General features: G+C 41.4%; 1 protein-coding gene across 1 annotated transcript in view; it reads left to right on the top strand.

Moving 5' to 3' along the window:
- The window catches only part of NTRK1 (neurotrophic receptor tyrosine kinase 1), a 149,641-nt gene extending 129,772 nt beyond the window's left edge, over nt 1-19,869 (top strand). Inside the window, 3 exon segments of the mRNA XM_073609768.1 lie at nt 1,319-1,559; nt 12,688-12,846; nt 16,309-19,869. Coding sequence (XP_073465869.1) covers nt 1,319-1,559; nt 12,688-12,846; nt 16,309-16,494 — 586 coding nt within the window. The 3' untranslated portion in view covers nt 16,495-19,869.
- The last annotated feature ends 290 nt before the right edge of the window (nt 19,870-20,159 follow it).

The raw sequence follows: 20,159 nt of genomic DNA, 5'->3' as shown, positions 1-20,159 counted from the left end.
CTCATTCTATATTTCCATGATCTCATCCGCCTGCTTTGACCAGCTTAGTTCAGGTTAACCACAAAAAGAGGAGCTGCTCTTTTTGGTACACAGAATAGGCACAGCACAGAAGTGACCCATGGAAAGCTTTGCCTGCTCCCCATGGCCAATGGAGTGATTTATTCAGAATGGATGGTGGCTACGTACCTGTTCAGTTACAGTGGCCACCATTGTTAAGGAATGGAATGGGAATCCAGTAGAGGTGCGTTATATGCTGCCCGTTGCTGACTATTGGGTGTTATCTCATCACATGCCTGACGAAGGAGTCCTGCGTGGCTCTGAACTGTTGCACTCTTTTGTTCTTAATGTGATCATTCTTCAATAAAAAAAAAAAAGGTTGGACTTAATCTGAAGATCCGTGGTATGCTGGCAAATATCTAGACTTTACTGTGCATGTTCCAGTTGCCAGCTGGAGGTTGCTACAGCATCCATTATGTTAGAGGTTACTCCAGGACGTGTGCGATGGGAATATGGACAATGACTGCCAATGAAGGGGTCCATAAAAACTTTGCTATGGGGCCCTGTGATTTATACTTGCACCCCTGATTACAGGTGAAGCATTATTTGTAATACTAGGTGGTTTAGGACCAGATGCAAAGAAAGATGACAAAGTAACACAATAGACAAGAGAAAAAAGTTCCGGAGTGAAGGTACAGCACAGAATGGGAGATTTGGGAACATGCTATGAAGCAGTTATCTACCCATAAAATAAAACAAGTTTGGTAGACCAACAAGATCCATCTGTAGAGAGATCCCCTACCTCTATTGTCATCTGTAGCACTTCTCCTCATTTCCCCCTCCCATTCTCATCTCCCATTATAACTGTCGATCTGCCTCTTCTAGGCAGTCATCTCCCTGGCTAATGCACTCCTCTTTGCAATATTGATTAGATTAGCTGTCTGAGAGGCTTAAATATAAGGAGATTGTACATCACTTGCAATAAACAGAGACTAGGTGATTGGCCCCACAGGTATTAGAACTAGACATTGCGCTGCCATTGCCATCCAGCAGTGTCCGGGTCCTGAAGAAAACAGTGCAAAGACACCATTTCTATGGTTATTGACACACATCGGGACATGGTGGAAAGCATCTGTCTTATCTATGGCTTCCAATTCCAATTCCAGAGTTGCATTGTCGGCTTTAAAATCTTATATGGCAATGATAGACCTTTAAATGATTTTTTCATTGTAGTGTATAGTCAGCTAATGAATTTGTTACTCAGATGTAATGGTTGGAATTCAACTTGTACATTTATATGTCAATTTTATTTTCAATTCAGATCCCATGGACCAGACGCCAAGATTCTTGATAACGGCAACGGGCAAACTTTTGGGCAGCTGAACTTGACTCAGATGTTGCAGATCGCCACTCAGATAGCATCTGGTATGGTTTACCTTGCTTCTCTCCATTTCGTCCATCGGGATCTTGCTACAAGGAACTGCCTCGTTGGCAACAACTTAATTGTCAAGATTGGTGATTTTGGAATGTCACGTGATATCTACAGCACAGATTACTACAGGGTAAGTGCAAAGATGTCAAATATTGGCATTAAAGGTTAAGTCCACCCAAATCTATTATTTAGCTTTGTGTGGATACCAGCACATTGAACCACTTACCACTTTCCTAAATTTTTTGGGAAGTGAGAGATCTTTGTGCCCATGTTGCCAACACCACCCATCACTCTTAGCCATTATTAACAAGCTTGTTTCACTTTTTGGTGGATACCTAATTGCTGAAATATACATTTCTTACATCTCTAGGGGACTTTGGCGAAAATGCCTGTGTCCTCTTCTCATGTTCCCAGCTCCCCCCATCTGCATCAGCCATTACAAAGGTGTCTTACATTCCCTGTTGAGTTTTTCACTTACTCACAGTGGCCAATTTATTAAGTACATCTATCCAGTACCTGTACCATTTACACCTAAAATGTGGAAATGTGCAGCAACAATATTGTACTTAACATACAGTGTTTAGTTAGTTTTCAGTCGCTGTGCTTAGTTTCTCACATCATACACCACAGACACCAGCTTGAACCCCTCACACAAGACTAGATGGATCTATAGATTAGTACTTTTATGACCCTACCATCTGGGTGACAGCAAAAATTTAGATTTGTCCCATGGGCAATATATTTTGATTTCAGTTGTACATTTTGGTGAACCCATGTTTGTTGTGGCCTCATTTTCCTGTTCTTATCTGGCAGGAATGGAACCCTGTCTGGCCTACAGGGTAAGACCAAAGATGTCAGATGTTGGCTTTAAAGTTCAGCCAAACCTGTTTGGCCTATGTTTTAAAAGTTTAAGTTGTTTTGGATTGATAATTGTTCTTAAGCACACAATCATTGTAAAGAGTAGTTTCTGAGCGGGTATGGGCTTTCTGTCAGCCTGAACGAGTCAGGTGATTCTCCTCAGACCTCTTGGTGTTTGTTCATTGCACATAATGCACTAGGTGCATCATGACCCCATGGTGGAAAGAGACAAAACCAGGAACTACAAAGGGGAGAGCTCCCTTCTTGAGTCCACTGAGATAAATAAGAAGTCTAGGTGTTGGTTGAGACCACCAACAAATCTACAAAAATTTTAAGTGGAATGACGGTTTATAGATAGCTATACAGTTGGGCTTGGCCCATTGAATTGGTTATTTTTGTCTACTGGGAATAGTAAGAGTCTGATATAAATATGGCCTTACATCTCAACCCTATTTAGGCACTATCTCCAACAAGTAGTACACCAAAGAAAATGAAGGAGTCCGCCAACCCAATGGATAAATCCCAGGGTAAGGAGGAAACCCCAAAAGCGGGACCTTAAATTGTCCTGAAATAGGAAACAAAGACATACAAGTATACAATAAAATCACAGAACTTTATTACAAAGTTTAAAATATCACATTAAAAAACATATATGGGTATGTCATGAGCCATATTCAGACTTATTAACAATCATATATAGTTAACATCTTGTAAAAGCACAAAGAATTGACGTGTTTCTCATAATTTGCTTCTTTAGGATCCACTCTTGTGCACAAACAATTGATATGGCTAGATAACAAGTGTAAAAACATACGGGGGAGATAGCAGCAAGCACTAGTGGGCAGAACCTCACGAATAATATACATAGAGATGTCTTGTCATGGCTCTATCCAACGACGTGCACATTTGCTAATGCTTTTAGTATGTGATCCTCACAAGCGAACAACTTGCCGACTAGCTGGGTCCTCTATTTGTTATTGTGCAGCAAAATCTCCATATGGCCCAAGGGATGTGCAAGCAGCTTTAAGCAGGTTTTGCATTCTCAAGTCTATAAGAACGAAAACCCCACTTGAAGCAGATCAGCTGCAGGTGAGAAGGAGGTCAGCTACAGGACAAATGTACCTATCAATGAATAATTCCAAATTATTTCAGAAGTGTCTCAAACTGATGCCATCAACATAAGCCCAAAGCCTGTTGGCACAGACCCTTGAAGAGGTTTTCCAATAATCCATTGAAAAGGACCATGGTCAGTTCAGATTGTGCTCCAGTAAATACAGCCATGGGCATAAGGCAAGGGTAAAGGTATTAACACGATGATGTGATAAATAAATCAATAGTAAGGTAATTTTAGAAGTGATCTGAAGATAATTGCTTTGTGCATGCTTTGTTCCTGAGTTTAGATCTGCTTTATAAAATGACATGTATACACCCCCATAGGTTAGATTCTATCTGGATAGAGTAGAGGTGTTTTGTGTCTTCAATGCTAGATGCTAGAAGTGAAATAAGACATAATTAGGTTGCTTCTTACATGGCTTCCGTGAGCTTATAGTGACTACTTTCCCGAGTCCTCAAGCCACTCAGATCAATTTTAACAATTTAACATTGATGTTCTGATCCTTATCAAATGCACAACAGACAAGAGAGCACAACCTTAGACCCAGAGGGAGGAACAGGATGCTGCGATTTACCTGCTGCACTACCGGATCACAAGAAAATAGTCTAGAACAGGGGTGTCAACTCTATTTAATTGCGGGCCACATTAGCAGTATGGTTGCCCTCAAGGGACCAGTTGTCGCTATAAGACTATGTTTCTACTCTTTTATTATTCAGGAGTGCACTACATACAGGGTGCAGAGTTCAGGGGTGAGCTGTTGACAATGTGTAGGGTTTAAGGGTGCGCTATGTACAGAGTTTAGGGGTGTGCTGCATAGTTCAGGAGTATGTTATGTACAGGGTGCAAGGTTTAGGGGCACGCTGTGTACAGAGTGCAGAGTTCAGGGGTGCTTTCTGTATAGAGTGCAGAGCTCTGGGGTGCGCTGTATACAGAGTGTAGAATTAAGGGTTTTTTGTGCAACATCAACCCCTCCCAAAGCTTCCTTGCATATCTACTCTCTCCTATCTCTCCCTATGTAAGCCGCTCTCTCTACTACTCGTGTTTTTGGCTCTGTTATACCTCCCTGTGTAGGTAGCGCTGCCTTGCAGGGAGATCATTCCTAGATTCTGGAGAACTGTCCCTGCGGTGCCTCGCTGTGAGGAATCTGTTACATCCGGAAGCTGCAAAAGCAAAGCTGTCCCTCGTCAACACCGGCTTCTGTGTTTACAAGTGATATGGCAGAAGTGGGAGCAGAGGGTGAGAGCCAAAGGTTTTGGAATGGAGTTCCAACACGATCCAGCTGCAAAACTGGGTGGAAGGGCCACATGACAAGGCCTGGAAGGCTAGATTCAGCCTTGTGTTTGACATATGTGGTCTAGAAGCATAGACTGCATTTGGTTACCTAATTTCAGCTTAAAAACAGGAAGTAGTGTTGATATGACCTGGATCAGCATGACAGAGGGGCATCTAGCTTTTTCAGAACCATGGCTGCCACAATGGTATTTCAGCATAGCACTCCTGCAAGAAATGGCCGTACAAGTATTTCTCTTAAGGTAGGCCCACTAATTTAATAAAAGATAGTAAATACTTGCCTCTTCTGCTGCCAGTCTCTGCTGTGTTGAAGAGAATTTACTTTCTGAAGAACCTTCAGAATCCGATGCTTCTGGGAAGGTCAATTTTCTGGTTCCTGATGGTGCTCTGTTGTACAATCTGCATTTTGTAGTGATGCAAAGTCTGGTGGGAGAAACCAGCTTGGGACAAGGAATCCAACATTCTTGGAAGTGTCAAATTCTGAAGATTCTTTAGGTGGTGGTTGCTTTTAATTGCAGCTAAAATTGGTGAGCAGGAGAAGTGAGTATTATGGCAAAAGATCAGGTTTTCTGCCTCCGTGATCCATCACTCTTCCCTGCCCCCTTGGATCCCTAAAATAAATAAAATATTTCCTTTTTTTTCAAGGAAATTTTGGGCCCTTCTAATGACTTTGCAAGTACTTCCTCATTAGTGGTGGTGGGAGGTCCCTCCTCCTCCCCTCAGTCTAGGAGTTCTTTGGGCCCTCTGTGTGTGAACACATGGCCCTCATGGGGGATGATCCATGACAGCCAGAGCCAGAGGAAGTGGGTTTGCTGATGCTTGACTGTTAGCAGGAAGACCGGTGGCAACAGCAGATCGGAGGGGACCTTCTGTGGGAAATAGCATTAGACTGAATGTGAGTATTGCAGCAAAAGCACATTTTTTTTTAAATTGGCAAATAATTTTTGAGGAATGTGCAGTTCTGCTGTCTTCTTTGCCGAGAGCATTTTTATTTTGGCACAGAGTCATTTTATGAGAAATATTTATTGGTCATTGCTATGTTTCTCTTATCTTTGCATTGCTTTACTGTATATATGGGTTGATTTGCCTGTGTTTTTTTTTTCAAAATAAAATTTAACGCTGGCTATACTAGTTACAATCTGATTGCACAATCTTCTTGAGAGTTACTTAACCACTTAAGGACCAAGCCTGTTTCTGAGATGTGTTGGTTACAAGTTAAAAAATGTTTTTTAAAACAGGTGAAAAGACACTTGGGAAGGGAAAAGCTGCACACCCCAAATAATTAGAAAACGGGATGTACCCCCAAGGGTGACGGGCTTTCAAAGCAGCGAACAACAATGCAGGTGTTGTATGGTTTAAAGGGTAGCTTTATTAAACGTAGGACATCAAAGTAAAAACATGAACTGTATACATCAGATTAAAAAACACAGGAGCATATACAAAGCTATACATAAATCATATGCTACAGAAGCGCTTGGGTAGTACTGACGCGTTTCGACCCCATCGGGTCTTCTTCAGAGGAAATGTATGCGCTGTGGGAGAATTTTATGTACATGAAGAAATAATACCAATATAGTTGTATAAAAATCTGTCTACTAAACGCAATTTATAATAGAAGATTTTTGAACATAATTACCGAAAGGTATACGTATAGCTGAGTCTCCTATGTTTTGGATTTTCAAAGCAGCCTTCACTGTATGGTCCCAGCACTAAGGCCCACCGGTCAGCCGCCACCCCCAGAGGGGAGGCCTGAGCGATAACTGTGCAACTTACGATGATTTACCTCTAGGAAAAGCCCCTGCCCATGGTAGGGGGCGTGTGGATCAGCAGCACCTCCGATCTAAGCATCAAACAGCAACATCAGTGGAGGTGTATAGAGGAAATAGTCTCGTCAATTTCTATGAAGTTTTATAGGTCAAATAGTGGTATTAATAATGTTTGCAGAGTTTTATCTACAGACTGTTGGGTCTGAGTTCTGCCAAAATTAATTATATTAATGAATTTAGTCAAGATTATTAAAACAAATACAGGTATATGTGCACTATGAACTTGAAAGAAAAAAAGGAAGACCAAAGGGACAGGAAAAAGGACTCAGAAACAGAGCAGGGAGAGAAGAAAAAAGAAAAAAGAAAGAAGAAAAAAAGAAACGGAGGGAGGGGAAGGAAAGTAGGGAGGAGGAGGGGAAGGGGGGGGAAGGGGGGAAAGGGGGGAAAAAAGGGGAAGGAACAAGGGGAAGGGAAAGAGGGGGAGGAAGAAAAGGGAGGGGGGGAACGGGGAAAAGACGAGGTATGGGGAAGGGAGAAATAGAGAAAAAGAGGGGAAAAAAAGAGTGAAAGGAGGTGGAATGGAAGGGGAAAGAAGAAAAGGGGGGAAAACACAAAACGAAGAAAGGGAAAAGGGAGGGGTTATACCTAGGCCTAGGTTGACAAAAGGACAACAGAGGGGAAGGGGATAAAGGGAAAGGAAAGATTGGTCAGCAAGAGGTGCATGAGTGTGGGAATCAGGCTAGAAGGAAAAAGACATTAGTGCATACAAAAACCAAAAGGGGAGTGAGGACAAGTGAAAAGGAAAAGAAAGAGAGTATTGTGCAGATTGTTAGAGGGTAGTGTGGGAATAGGAACGTGGTGAACAGTGGGAGAGAGTGTAGCAATAGTGAATAATAAATCGTGAGGTGCCAAAATTAAGGATTTGTAAATTTACCTGGAAGTGCCGAACATATCGTGACACCCAGTGTGCAGAAGGCAGTCTAAGAAAGATTGCACCAAATGAGGTATAATGGCTGTGTGTGAGATTGTAAAGCATGTTACAATCAAATTACCAATACAAAAATCAGTTAAATGTGAAGATTCAAAAGTACCTGGATTTCAGGAGCCTCTAAGAAAAAGATGTTTCCTGTGGGGACTCTGGATGGTCAATGTGGATCCCAATGCTTAGATCGCAGGTGCTGCTGATCCACACGCCCCCTACCATGGGCGGGGGCTTTTCCTAGAGGTGAATCATTGTAAGTCGCACAGTTATCGCTCAGGCCTCCCCTCTGGGGGTGGTGGCTGACCGGTGGGCCTTAGTGCTGGGACCATACAGTGAAGGCTGCTTTGAAAATCCAAAACATAGGAGACTCAGCTATACGTATACCTTTCTGTAATTATGTTAAAAAATCTTCTATTATAAATTGCGTTTAGTAGACAGATTTTTATACAACTATATTATATATATATATATATATATATATATATATATATATATATATATATATATATATATATTATTTCTTCATGTACATAAAATTCTCCCACAGCGCATGCATTTCCTCTGAACAAGACCCGATGGGGTCGAAACGCGTCAGAACTACCCAAGCGCTTCTGTAGCATATGATTTATGTATAGCTTTCTATATGCTCCTGTGTTTTTTAATCTGATGTATACAGTTCATGTTTTTACTCTGATGTCCTACGTCCAAAAACAGTTTTTTTTGCTAGAAAATTATATAGAACCCCCAAACAGTATACTTTTTTTTTCTAACACCCTAGCGAATAAAAAGGTGGTTGTTGCAATACCTTTTGTCACACCGTAATTGCGCAGCGGTCTTACAAGCTCTTTTTTTGGAAAGAATACACTTTTTTGAATTAAAAAATAAGACAATAGTAAAGTTAGCACAATTTTTTATATATTTTGAAAAATAATGTTACGCCGAGTAAATTGATACCCAACATGTCACGCTTCAAAATTGCGCCCGCTCGTGGAATGGCGACAAACTTTTACCCCTAAAAATCTCCATAGGCGACATTTAAAAAATTCTACAGGTTGCAGGTTTTGAGTTACAGAGAAGTAAGTGCTGCTCACTATTGCTTTCGCTTCTGCACGCGAGCTCACGGGGGGACGGGGCACGTTTAAAACAAAAAAGGTTTTCTTATTTATTTTAACTTTAATTTTTTATTTTGACACTGTTAAAAAAAAAATCCACTTTTATTACTATTACAAGGAATGTAAACATCCCTTGTAATAGAAAAAAAAGCATGACAAGATCTCTAATGCCACGTACACACGATTGGGATTTTGATCGGAAAAAGATATGATGGCTTTTCCGACGGGATTCCACTCAAGCTTACCTTGCATACACACGGTCACACAAAAGTTCGCTGAACTTAGGACTGTCAAGAACGCGGTGACGTACAACACTACGACGAGCCGTGAAAATGAAGTTCAATGCTTCCGAGCATGCGTCAAATTGTTTCCCGAGCATGCGTAGGAATTTTGCGCGTCGGAATTGCTACAGACGATCGCATTTTTGGATAGGAACTTTTTCCGGCCGAAAAATTGAGAACATGCTCTCAATCTTTTGCTGGCCAGAATTCAGCCAGCAAAAGTCCGATGGAACATACACACGGTCGCATTTTCCGACCAAAAGCTCTCATCCGGCTTTTGCTGGCCGAATTTCCGATCGTGTGTACGCGGCATTAAATATGAGATCTGGAGTCAAAAAGACCTCATATCTCATATTTACACTAAAATGCAATAAAAAAAAAAAGTCATTTAAAATTTTTTTTTTTTTAAATGGCCCTTTAAGAGCTGTGGGCAGAAGTGACGTTTTGACATCGCTTCCAACCTGCATTGTTATGGAGGCCATCTTCCCCTCACTCGTCTCCATGCCCAGCAAGAGTGAATATCCTATTGCCTCCTCCGCTGCCGGCTCCGGTAAACGGCGGAGGGCACTGGAGCGCGGCGGGAGGGGGGCCCTCTCCCACCGCCAATAAAAGTGATCTCTTTTATCTCAAACCGGACCACTCACTGAAGAAGAGGATACCGGGGTTATGGTAGCTAGCTGCTGCCATAACAATGACACTCCACTTCAAACAGCCGACGTATAACGACGGTGGGCGGTCCAGAAGTGCTGGTCATACACCAGAAAATTCTCAGTACATTCGACTGTGTGCACAAATGTTGACAGTGCTTCAAATTGTTTTTGCTTTTAACATTTGACTTTCCATTCTGTTCCTTAGAATTTTCTCAAAAAACGAATGTTTGTTTGACTCCACTAATGTTTAGAAAATCAAACAAATGTTCTTAAAACGAAAAATGCGGAACAAAATTCTACTTGTGTAGGTCTAGCTTAAAACTTGGTTATATGATGTCGTTCCTAAACAATTCTTTCTATTTCATCTAATTTTGCATGCCTGTGCACTATATACACTGATCAGCCATAACTTTATGACCACTGACAAGTGAATAATATTGATTATTTTGTCATCTGAAAGTGGGTGGGATATTTTGGGTAGCAAGTGAACATGTTGTCCACAAAGTTGATTTGTTGAAAGCAGAAAAAAATGGGAATCGCAGTTTGATGTGTATGGGGCTGAGTAGACGAAGACTGGTCAGGGTGCCCATGCTGACTCGTGTCTAAAGTTGAAAGCACCTACAATGGTCACATGAGCTTCAGAGCTGGACAATGAAGCAATGGAAGAAGGTGGCCTGGTCTGATGAATCACTTTTTCTTTTACATCATGTGGGTGGCTGGGTGTGTGTGCGTCACTTGGGGGAAGAGATGGCACCAGGATGCAGTATGGGAAGAAGACAAGCCGAAATAGGCAGTGTAATGCTTCGGGCAATGTTCTGATGGGAAACCTTGGATCCTGCCATTCATGTAGATATTACATGTACCACCTACCTAAACATGAGTGACCAAGAAAACCTTTTCATGGAAACGTTATTCCCTGACGGCAGTGGCCTCCTTCAGCAGGAAAATGTGCCCTGCCACACTGCAAGAATGGTCCAAGAATAGTTTGAGGAACACAAGAGTGACTTTGATGAGCTGACCTGGCCTTCAAATTCTCCAGATTTCAATCCATCGAACATCTGTGGGATGTGCTGGAAAAACAAGTCTTATTCGTGGAGCAACTTACAGGACCTCAAGGATCTGCTACTAAGGGCTTGGTACCAGATACCACAGCATACCTTCAGAGGTCCAGTGGAGTCCTTACCTAGATGGATCAGGGCTGTTTTGGCAGCAAAAGGGGGACCTACTCAGTATTAGGTGGTTGGTCATAACATTATGGCTGTTTGATATAGTTGTAGGTAGATCTAAAGCTGTAACATATAAGGCCAGTTTAACAGGTATGTCACAAGGCTTGTCTTCTACCCAAACAGCACTGTAGGATGTCTTTGTCTTGTAGACTTAGTAAGCAGGGAGGGGGAAGCTGCCCATGTTTGCTGTAAATCTCTCAAAGCACATTTTCCAAACAAGCCCTCGGAAAAAGCTCCATTAAATTAGGATTCCTGTCCGATGGTAATCCGCCTAATAAAAAGAAATTGCGTCTGTGAGTAACAGATATTATCGAGCATTTAGCTGCCATGTGCCGCAGATGGCATCACGCCAGACTGGGGATTTTTCCTGCCAGAGAAAATCTCAAGCACAAGCCAAATTTACCGTTTATCCAGGAGAGTCCATCCATCTTCATATCGTTCAAAGGCTCTAGCGGGATTTGAACTTGTGACATCCTGAATTGCCTGGGCCTCTTTCTTTCCCTTTTAGTTGTTCTTAAGCTGCCTCTTTGTCAGAACCGTATTCATATTTAATGCCGCCCTGTGATGGGAATAAAAGAAGATCACTTAGTGAGTGGAAAGAAGAAATGATTTAAGGATAACTGAGTGGAAATGGTGACGAGTGTCTGCCTCCTGTACATAGGGGGGATATCACGCTACAGGAGCATTAAAGAAAACCTGTCTGGATGGTTTTAGAGCTCTAGCACAATTGTGGCAGCCCTTGCCACTACTCTGAAAATCTATTCGCAATGTATCACTTTTCAGAGGGTGGTTGACCGGCTAGGTGGCGATATGTCACCACCTCATCATCTTTTTAAGCCCCTAAAAGCCTGCACCATAATGCTGAACTGTGTGCATTACACAAAATTGCATGGTCCCATTCATTTAAATAGGTTGTGATTGTCCACGAATGTGATATGGAGAACAGTTTTGCCGCAGCATGTGTACAACCTTGTCTGGCCACCTTGCTTTGTGCACTGGTGTGCAGTCATGTTGGAACAGGAAGGGGCCCTCCCCAAACTGTTCCCACAAAGTTTGGAGCATGAAATTGTCCAAAATGTCTTGGTATGCTGACGCCTTAAAGTTCCCTTCACTGGAACTAAGGGGCCAAGCCCAAACCCTGAAAAACAACCCCACACCATATTTCACCCTCCACCAAACGATTTGGACCAGTGCACAAAGCAAGGTCAATAAAGACATGGATGAGTGAGTTTGGGATTGAGAAACTTGACTGGCCTGCACCTCAACCAGATAGAACACCTTTGGGATGAATTAGAGCAGATACTGTGAGTCAGGCCTTCTCGTCCACATCAGTGCTTGACCTCACAAATGCGCTTCTGGAAGAATGGTCAAACATTCCCATAGACACACTCCTAAACCTTGTGGACAGCTTTCCCAGAAGGGGGGAATTGGGAAATTGGGACTTTAAATAAGGCTATTATGGCTGGGTAGAACCATGTGCCTCCATCCCTGTCAACTATGGCGAAACATACACTAAAGCGGCCAAGGCAGCAAAGTGTAGCAAGCTTCATTTAAAGACCCACCTCTCTTGCTACACTTTGCTGCCTTGGCCGCTTTAGTGTATGTTTCGCCATAGCTTTCCCAGAAGAGTTGAAGCTGTTATAGCTGCAAAGGGTGGGCCAACTCAATATTGAACCCTACGGACTAAGGCTAGGATGCCATTAAAGTTCATGTGCGCGTAAAGTCAGGTGTTCCAATACTTTTGGTAATATAGTGTACATTTATTGGAGATTTTATCAGAGAGCCAATACATTTCGGGGGGGGGAGGGTTGGAAAACACCCCCTTTATCAGGACTTTCAATAAGATGATAGCTACTGGACTAGATGTAATGTATATGGTGGTCAAACCAGGCAAATTTTAATGCACAGAATTTAGGAATCTAAGTTTGAAGTCTGGAAACGTCAAATGTTTGTAATAGTAACCCATCCCCTCATTGCAGGTTGGCGGAAGGACCATGCTGCCCATTCGCTGGATGCCACCTGAGAGCATCTTGTACCGCAAATTCACCACAGAAAGTGACATCTGGAGTTTTGGCGTGGTCCTCTGGGAGATCTTTACATGCGGCAAGCAGCCCTGGTACCAACTTTCCAATACAGAGGTAAGTCTGTGTTCAGAGTTAGGATTCGGTTGCAGACAGAACTTTTTTGTGTCTTGTAGGAATAATTAAAACATATGCTAGGTTTTTGCTGCTGAATGTGGACCCTATGAAGAGATTTCCCCTGATTCCTGTTTTGGTCACCACCATCACTGAAACAGGAAGTGAGTGGAAATCATTTACAGCAGATCAAATCCAGGAATGAAAACTTGACATCCAAAAAGAGTGGGCCTCAGAAACCTTCTAGCTCCAGAACAAAGACCAAAACATGAACCTGGGGATTCTCCAGAACCTCAACAACTTACTACATTATCGTTATCTTTGGATCTCTTATTTTGGTTTTGGATGGTGACGAGTAGAGAGGCAAAGAGCTTGGTGATTTGAATTCTCAGAGAAGATCTGGCATAAAAATGAAAGGCACTGTCATGTAGTTTAGGGGTGGACCATGTAAAAAAAAAAAAAAAAAAAAAGAAGAAGAAGAAAAAAGAGATATGGAGATAATTTAAAAAAAAAAAACAAGAAAATTAGGCTTGGTGGGTTGCCAGCCATGGTGTAAGTTCTGTAACCTTTTTGATTTTTCTTTTCATTTTTTATTTCAGTGTTAAATGGCGGTACCTTGCATTTGTATATCTTAAGAATTGAAAGCACTGGCTGAGTAATTCACCATAGAGAACTTAAACAGGGGACCAATGTAAGCTGCTCTTCACCATACAGAACCTAAATAGGGGACCAATGTAAGCTTTCACAAGCAAGGTCATTCTGACCCTCTTGTTTTGTAAAGTTCTATGCAACTTTTGTCCCTTTCAAGTTCCTTTATACCAGGGGTGTTAAACACAATTTAACCATGGGCCGCATCACCATTGTGGTTGCCCTCAAAGGGTCAGTTGTATCTGTAAGACTAGAAGTTGAGAGTCTTCCACCTCACCTTACATCAAAAGGTCAAGAGTCCCTCACCCTTCCTTTCATCACAGTGCACCCCCCTTACCTTGTGCTGCTGCCGGGGAAAAAAATGGGGACGGAGCTGGGAAGCAGAAAGTGCAGGGTCTGGAGGAAAACCAGAGGAGGGCCAGAGTCTGCTGAATGCTGAGACCAGGGGAGGTGGAGATGAGGGGGTGCTGCGGCTGCACAGATAGGCGTATCGGATCTGTAGGAGGAGTTCTGTCCTCTCTGCTGCCTACTGCTGAGATGGGGGGCAGAAACAAGCCTCTCTGTGGCTGCACAGAGAAGCGCAGGATCTGTAGGTGGAGTTCTGTCCGCCTCTCTGCTGCCAACTGCTGAGGCTGGGGAGGGGGGCAGAGATGAGCCTCTCTGTGGAAAAGCGCATGATTTGGCGGAAGAGTTCTGTCCTCCTCTCTGCTGCGGACTGCTGAGACAAGGTAGGGGCAGAGACGAGGGGGGTGCCATAGCTGCAGGAGAGGTGTAAGGGGCACATGAAATGGCCTGGTGGGCCAAATTTTGCCCGTGGGCCTTGTGTTTGACACATGTGCTTTATAATAATAATAATAATAATAATAATTTCAAATATAATGAGATAAGTTGGTGTGGCTTTAGAAGTCTGTTTTGACATTCACTGCAGTTAAGACAGAGTCTCTTTTAAAGGACCACTAAATCTAACACAAATCTGTTCTTGCACAGAAATAAAAATATTTTCACTTGCATAAGGTTTAGATCCAGGTTATCGCCATCCTTGATGGCACCAAAATTTCAGCTGACACTATACCACCTTTTTTTTATTATTATATTCTTTTGATAGTTTCCTAAAATGTTCCATTAACATTATTAAAACCTTTTTACATAAACCAATTAGTCATGTATGTTTATTAAACCCAATAGGGGCAAAAAGAGGACTGAACAGAATTAAAACCAGCAGCCAATAGAGTTCCAGATTGTATTAAACACATTTTTAGGAACCGTTTACATGGGTACACATCTGTATCCCTTAAAGACTCCATTGATGGAAACCATACCTTGGTGCCGACTGCCAAGAAAGCTTTCTGGATAAATAAGAAATGGTTTGATTTTAATTTTTTTTTTCCAATGCACATTGAAGATAATTTAATTTTGCTGCCCTGTGGGTCCTGTAAGCGACCTTCTTAGGAATCGGAGAAGATAATGAACTTAGGAGACACCCAGATAATAGGTTCTTTACTCCATCATAAAGGATCCGGTTACTGACAGCCTGGGGCGTCTTGGCAGGGACCAAAGGGAAATTTGCAAACACAACATTATTTATTTTTGACAACTAATTTTATTTACAGGTACTTGAATCTGTTAATTGCACTTAGCGGTAACCTGTTCATGTCCGAGAGCTGGGCACTCAGGCACGAGGACCATTGACACAGGAACTAAATACTAAAGTCAATTTACAAGGGCTTAAAGGGCCTCTTTTGCCCAAAATTAATATTATAGCTTTGGATAGATTCTACTGGGTTGAATATAATGTCAGCTCCTTACAGTTCTTCACTATTCTATACTGATCAGATCTCTGCACCTAAATTTATAGAACTGAACACCTGCCAAAGCCAATATAAAGAGGTTTAGCCATCCGATATGAAGTTTTCTTTTAAAAAGGGAGTACAACAGGGGGGATTAAATACATGACAATGGTAGTGACAATGGTCCTCCCAGTAACTCCTGTTTTCTAGCTGCCTTGTCAACTCCTCCCATGCTCATCTCCAGGAAGTCTTCAGAGCCTCTCCCATCCTCTGGAACTTCTTAACCAATTTGTCTGAATATTTCCTACTCCGTCTTCTCTAAAGTAGAGCTTCATGCAAAAATTGAAGTCCCGCTGATCCCTGAGTTACAGTTTATTTTTTGGGGGGGGGGACGAGATTACCGATTTTTATCTGTACCCTCTCCCACTTCTACAATCCTCGCCATGGCAAGGATGTCACCCCTTGCCCCACCCCCTCCCCCCTGCCCCTCCCACAGCCTCCTGGGACATGTTACATGCCCTCAAGAAGCCAGAGCTGGCTCCCATATTCAAAATGGCAGCGCTGGGGCCCCACAGCAATAAGAACTGACTGCAAGAAGACAGCGCTGGATCCCAGGCACTGGAAAGTACCTGATTTGTAGCTGCTGACTTTTACAAAAGAAAAAACAAACTGAAGTTCCTCCTTAAGGTGATTCCTAAAAACTCATCTATTTAGAGAAACCTATCCTACCTCGACCTAACAACAGAACTTTTACTTTCTCCAACCAGTCGTATTGTAATTGTACTGTGTCAATGTATATTCTTTTATTATCCCCATTCTCATATCCATATTTTTTTTTAACAATTTATATATCCTTGGAAATACTCTTTCTTTCTAAATAAATGTATTTGTGTGGATAGAGCAAAGCTAATAATACAATATGAACAGCAAAACTCAAAAATGCTTGGCCTTCAAAAACGTACCAAGAACCACCTACTTGGTAATAATACCTTTTGTCTTTGCTAGCCTAAACATTTTTTTTCCTTTGTAGGCTATTGAATGCATCACCCAAGGGCGAGAACTGGAAAGACCTAGGACATGCCCCACTGAGTTATACAACATTATGCAAGGGTGCTGGCAGAGAGAACCTCAGCAGAGGCTCAACATTAAAGAGATTCACAGCAAGCTACAAGCTCTAGTGAAAGCACCACCAGTTTACCTGGATATTCTACAATAAAACTGAGACAAAAGAAACGAGGACCAAACCACTAGGAGCAAAAGCTTGAACCCTACAAGACCATTTATTCTGAAAGTAGCTTTGCTAACATTTAAAGTCCATGTACTAAGTCCTTCTACCAAAGGTTAATCCCTGATGAGGACTGGACAGAATGTCTTCAGGATGTCTTCTAAAGTTTAGGAAGCCCTGAGGCTGAATTAAGAGTGCACTTGGGAGACACTTGTCATAACGTCTTATAACTGTGCAGAAACATTGACATACGTCTTTATGGATCTTGTCACTACTTTAATGAGTCTTGTCAGCTACTTCAATACTAGCTATTTCTATAATTCTGCAAGCTATTGCAGCGTTCACTACAAAATCCACACATTATGACTACAGACCCTGAATAGCTCAACAAATATACAACCAAGGAAACATGCATATTATAAACACAACTGCTCAAAAACACCATATTAAATGACAGATATGTCATCATACAGTCTTACTAGTACAAGTTCCAGAAACTGCAAGGTCAGAACACAACTTGTCAAGCTATGCCTTTCAGCCTTATAATTGTGAGATATGGTAAAGTTATCCATCAACTCTTCATCTGTCTAGTAACCTAGTGTACAAAACATAGACGTGAAAGAGGACTTTAATGGTCAACTGTCTGTTATTGGTAGACTTTGAGAGTTTTCAAAAGCATGCTATGTAATATTATTGACACCCAGTAGCCTTTAAGCCGAAAAACTGAAACCAGTAACTCTGGACTAACTGTGCAACATAGTGCCCAAGTGTTTTGAAGATTTTTATTATGTGGCTTACTGTTTGCTGGAACATGGAAACATACCAAACAAAACTGTACGTATTTAGCCACAGATCTGCAGTTTATTTTTTTCATGATTTATCCTAGTAACACAGAATTTGTTCAACTCTGGTTACACCTAAAGAATGTGGCATTTTGCTAAAATGCCTTGTTTAGTCATAAAGGGTAATACATTTAAGAAATCCCCTGGGTTAAAAAAATCATAATACTAAAAGATGATTCACATAGCTGGATGTTTACAGTGCATACAATTATCTTATCAGGTAAGTGTAAGGTAAGAATCCATTCACTTCCTGGGCATGGCAATGGGTACCTATTGGCTCTTAATCGTAGACCTCTTATGTTCCACTATAGTTTTATCCCTTATTGTGGCTCTGGGGAACCAGAATAGTGAGATCTCCTTGGTTAAAGGATGCTGCCAAAGGCCGAGATTAACCCACAGAATAGATCACTGTCACTTCTTGGGAATGGCTATGGGTACCTATAAACTCTGCATCATACACCTCTTATGCTCTACTATAGTTTTATCCCATATTGTGGCTCTGGGGAACCAGAATAGTGAGATCTTCTAGGTTAAAGGATGCTGTCAAAGGCCATATCAACCCACAGAATAATTCACTGTCACTTCCTAGGAACGACAATGGGTACCTATTGGCTCTGCATCATAGACCTCTTGGGTTTCACTATAGATTTATCCCATATTGTGGCTCTGGGGAACCAGAATAGTGAGATCTTCTAGGTCAGGGGTCTCCAAACTATGGCCCTCCAGTTGTTCAGGAACTACAATTCCCATTATCCCTAGTCATGTCTGTGAATGTCAGAGTTTTACAATGCCTCATGGGATGTGTAGTTCTGCAACAGCTGGAGGGCCATAGTTTGGAGATCCCTGTTCTAGGTTAAAGGATGCTGTCAAAGGCTGGGTTAACCCACTGAATAAATCACTGTCAATTCCTAGGAATGGCAATGGGTACCTATTGACTCTGCATCATAGACTCTTAGGTTTTGACATAGTTTAATACCATATTGTGGCTCTGGGGAATCAGAACAGTGAGATCTTCTAGGTTAAAGGATGCTGTCAAAGGTCAGGTTAACCAACATAACAAATCACTGTCACTTCCTAGGAACAGCAATGGGTACCTATTGACTCTGCAACATAGACCTCTTTGGTTCTGCTATAGTTTTATCCCATTTTATGGCTTTGGGGACAGGAATAGTGACATCTCCTAGGTTAAAGGTTGTTCTCTAAGGTTGGAATTACCTAGTAAATGAAAACACGATTCTCAAAGCTTTATTAGTATACAAAAATGTGTAGGTAGGAATAACAATAAATATACTTAATTTAAAGAATTCCACAAGGGTCAAGCATAATATCACTGTAGAATTAGGATGACTAAGAGGTGTACAACATCATGCAAGGCTGCTGGTAGAGAAAACCTTTGAGGTACTGCAAAGGGTACCATTATCATGGCAACATAGGACCCTAGGTTCTGCCATAGTTTATTAAACTTTATGGTTTTGGGAACCAAAGAAACCCCATTTTCTAAGCCTAAAGTGGGTATGGAAGGTCAAGTTGACCTATACAGCCCAAGACTTTGGTTTAAGAATTGTTTTCTGGAATTGGGTACTCAAAGCATGCTTGCCATATGAATGGGGTATTGTGAGGTATCCTTAAAATAGATAATTGTCATTTCTTGGGCACAGTAATGGGATATAATGATGGCAGCAAGCCTTCTAATGTCTGCTTACATTTTATACTATACTATGACGCTGGGTAAAACAAAGTGTGAAGGGTACACAAAGAGGTGGTGACAGGATAAGTATTACATATACCTAACTGAGCATTCCTACCCCAAACTGCTGCCTACCCTAAATTGCAGAGAGCTGAAGAATATCAGAAAACAACAGCAAGTAACTGAACCATATATTTTCAGTCAAGCAGTGCAATCTGTGTGCAAAAAAATTGTACGTATATTTAATTGTATAATGCAAATATGCTATCTCCAAAGGCATGCCAATCATAATCCGTCTTGTACATCAAGAGTAAACTTTGTGTATAAATTTATGTTACAGTACGATTGTTAGTATTTATTATTTAATAGAATAACGAATTTCACGAGACACGGACTTGTCCAAAATGGTTGTAAAATTAGACAAAGGGGTGGAAATTTGTTTCCCGTGCCAAAGTTGATATGTAAATAAAACAAAGAACTTCTGGTATCACTCTTCCTCCACTTATGCTTATATATCATGATAGTAATATTATTTAATTACTCTGTAAGATTTTGGATGTGGATCTGGTGCAATCTTCCTGGTTGTCTAGTTCATTTTTTTATTTCTTTTTTTTTCTTTTTTTTTATGTTTATGTATGTCAAAATGGGAAGAAATATTTAAATGAGATTGTAATCTGTCTGGGCAGGAACCTCTTGACACTTTTTAGTCCAGTAACGTCTGTAGCACTTACAGTAACTCTGCATTTTCGGTGTATATGGTGGATTCCCAAAAAGTATGTTGTTTTGTAATGCAACAAAAGACCATTGCCGCTCAAAAAAAATAAAAGATAGCAAAAAGATTTCGCATGGTTTCTGACTCTCCAAAATGGGAACCTCTACATTCTTTCTTAAATCTTTAAGAGTTCTCTCTATGTTGAAAATATATAACTCACCTCTACCATCAAATAGCATCAAAAGACAGGAGATATGGATCATTTCGATTAAAACCTGTGATTTGTCCATCCAGGGCAGAGCAACAGCAACCTTTTATTTGCTTCAAGGCCAGTCTGATTAGTGCCGGAAACCAAAGGAAATACTTGGTGCTTTTGGTTACGGAGGAACATTTGATTCATTCCATGTGACAGCGC

The sequence above is a fragment of the Aquarana catesbeiana genome, linkage group LG13 (genome assembly GCF_042186555.1).
Source record: "Aquarana catesbeiana isolate 2022-GZ linkage group LG13, ASM4218655v1, whole genome shotgun sequence".
Taxonomy (NCBI): domain Eukaryota; kingdom Metazoa; phylum Chordata; class Amphibia; order Anura; family Ranidae; genus Aquarana; species Aquarana catesbeiana.
This window is presented reverse-complemented; position numbering and strand designations above follow the sequence as displayed.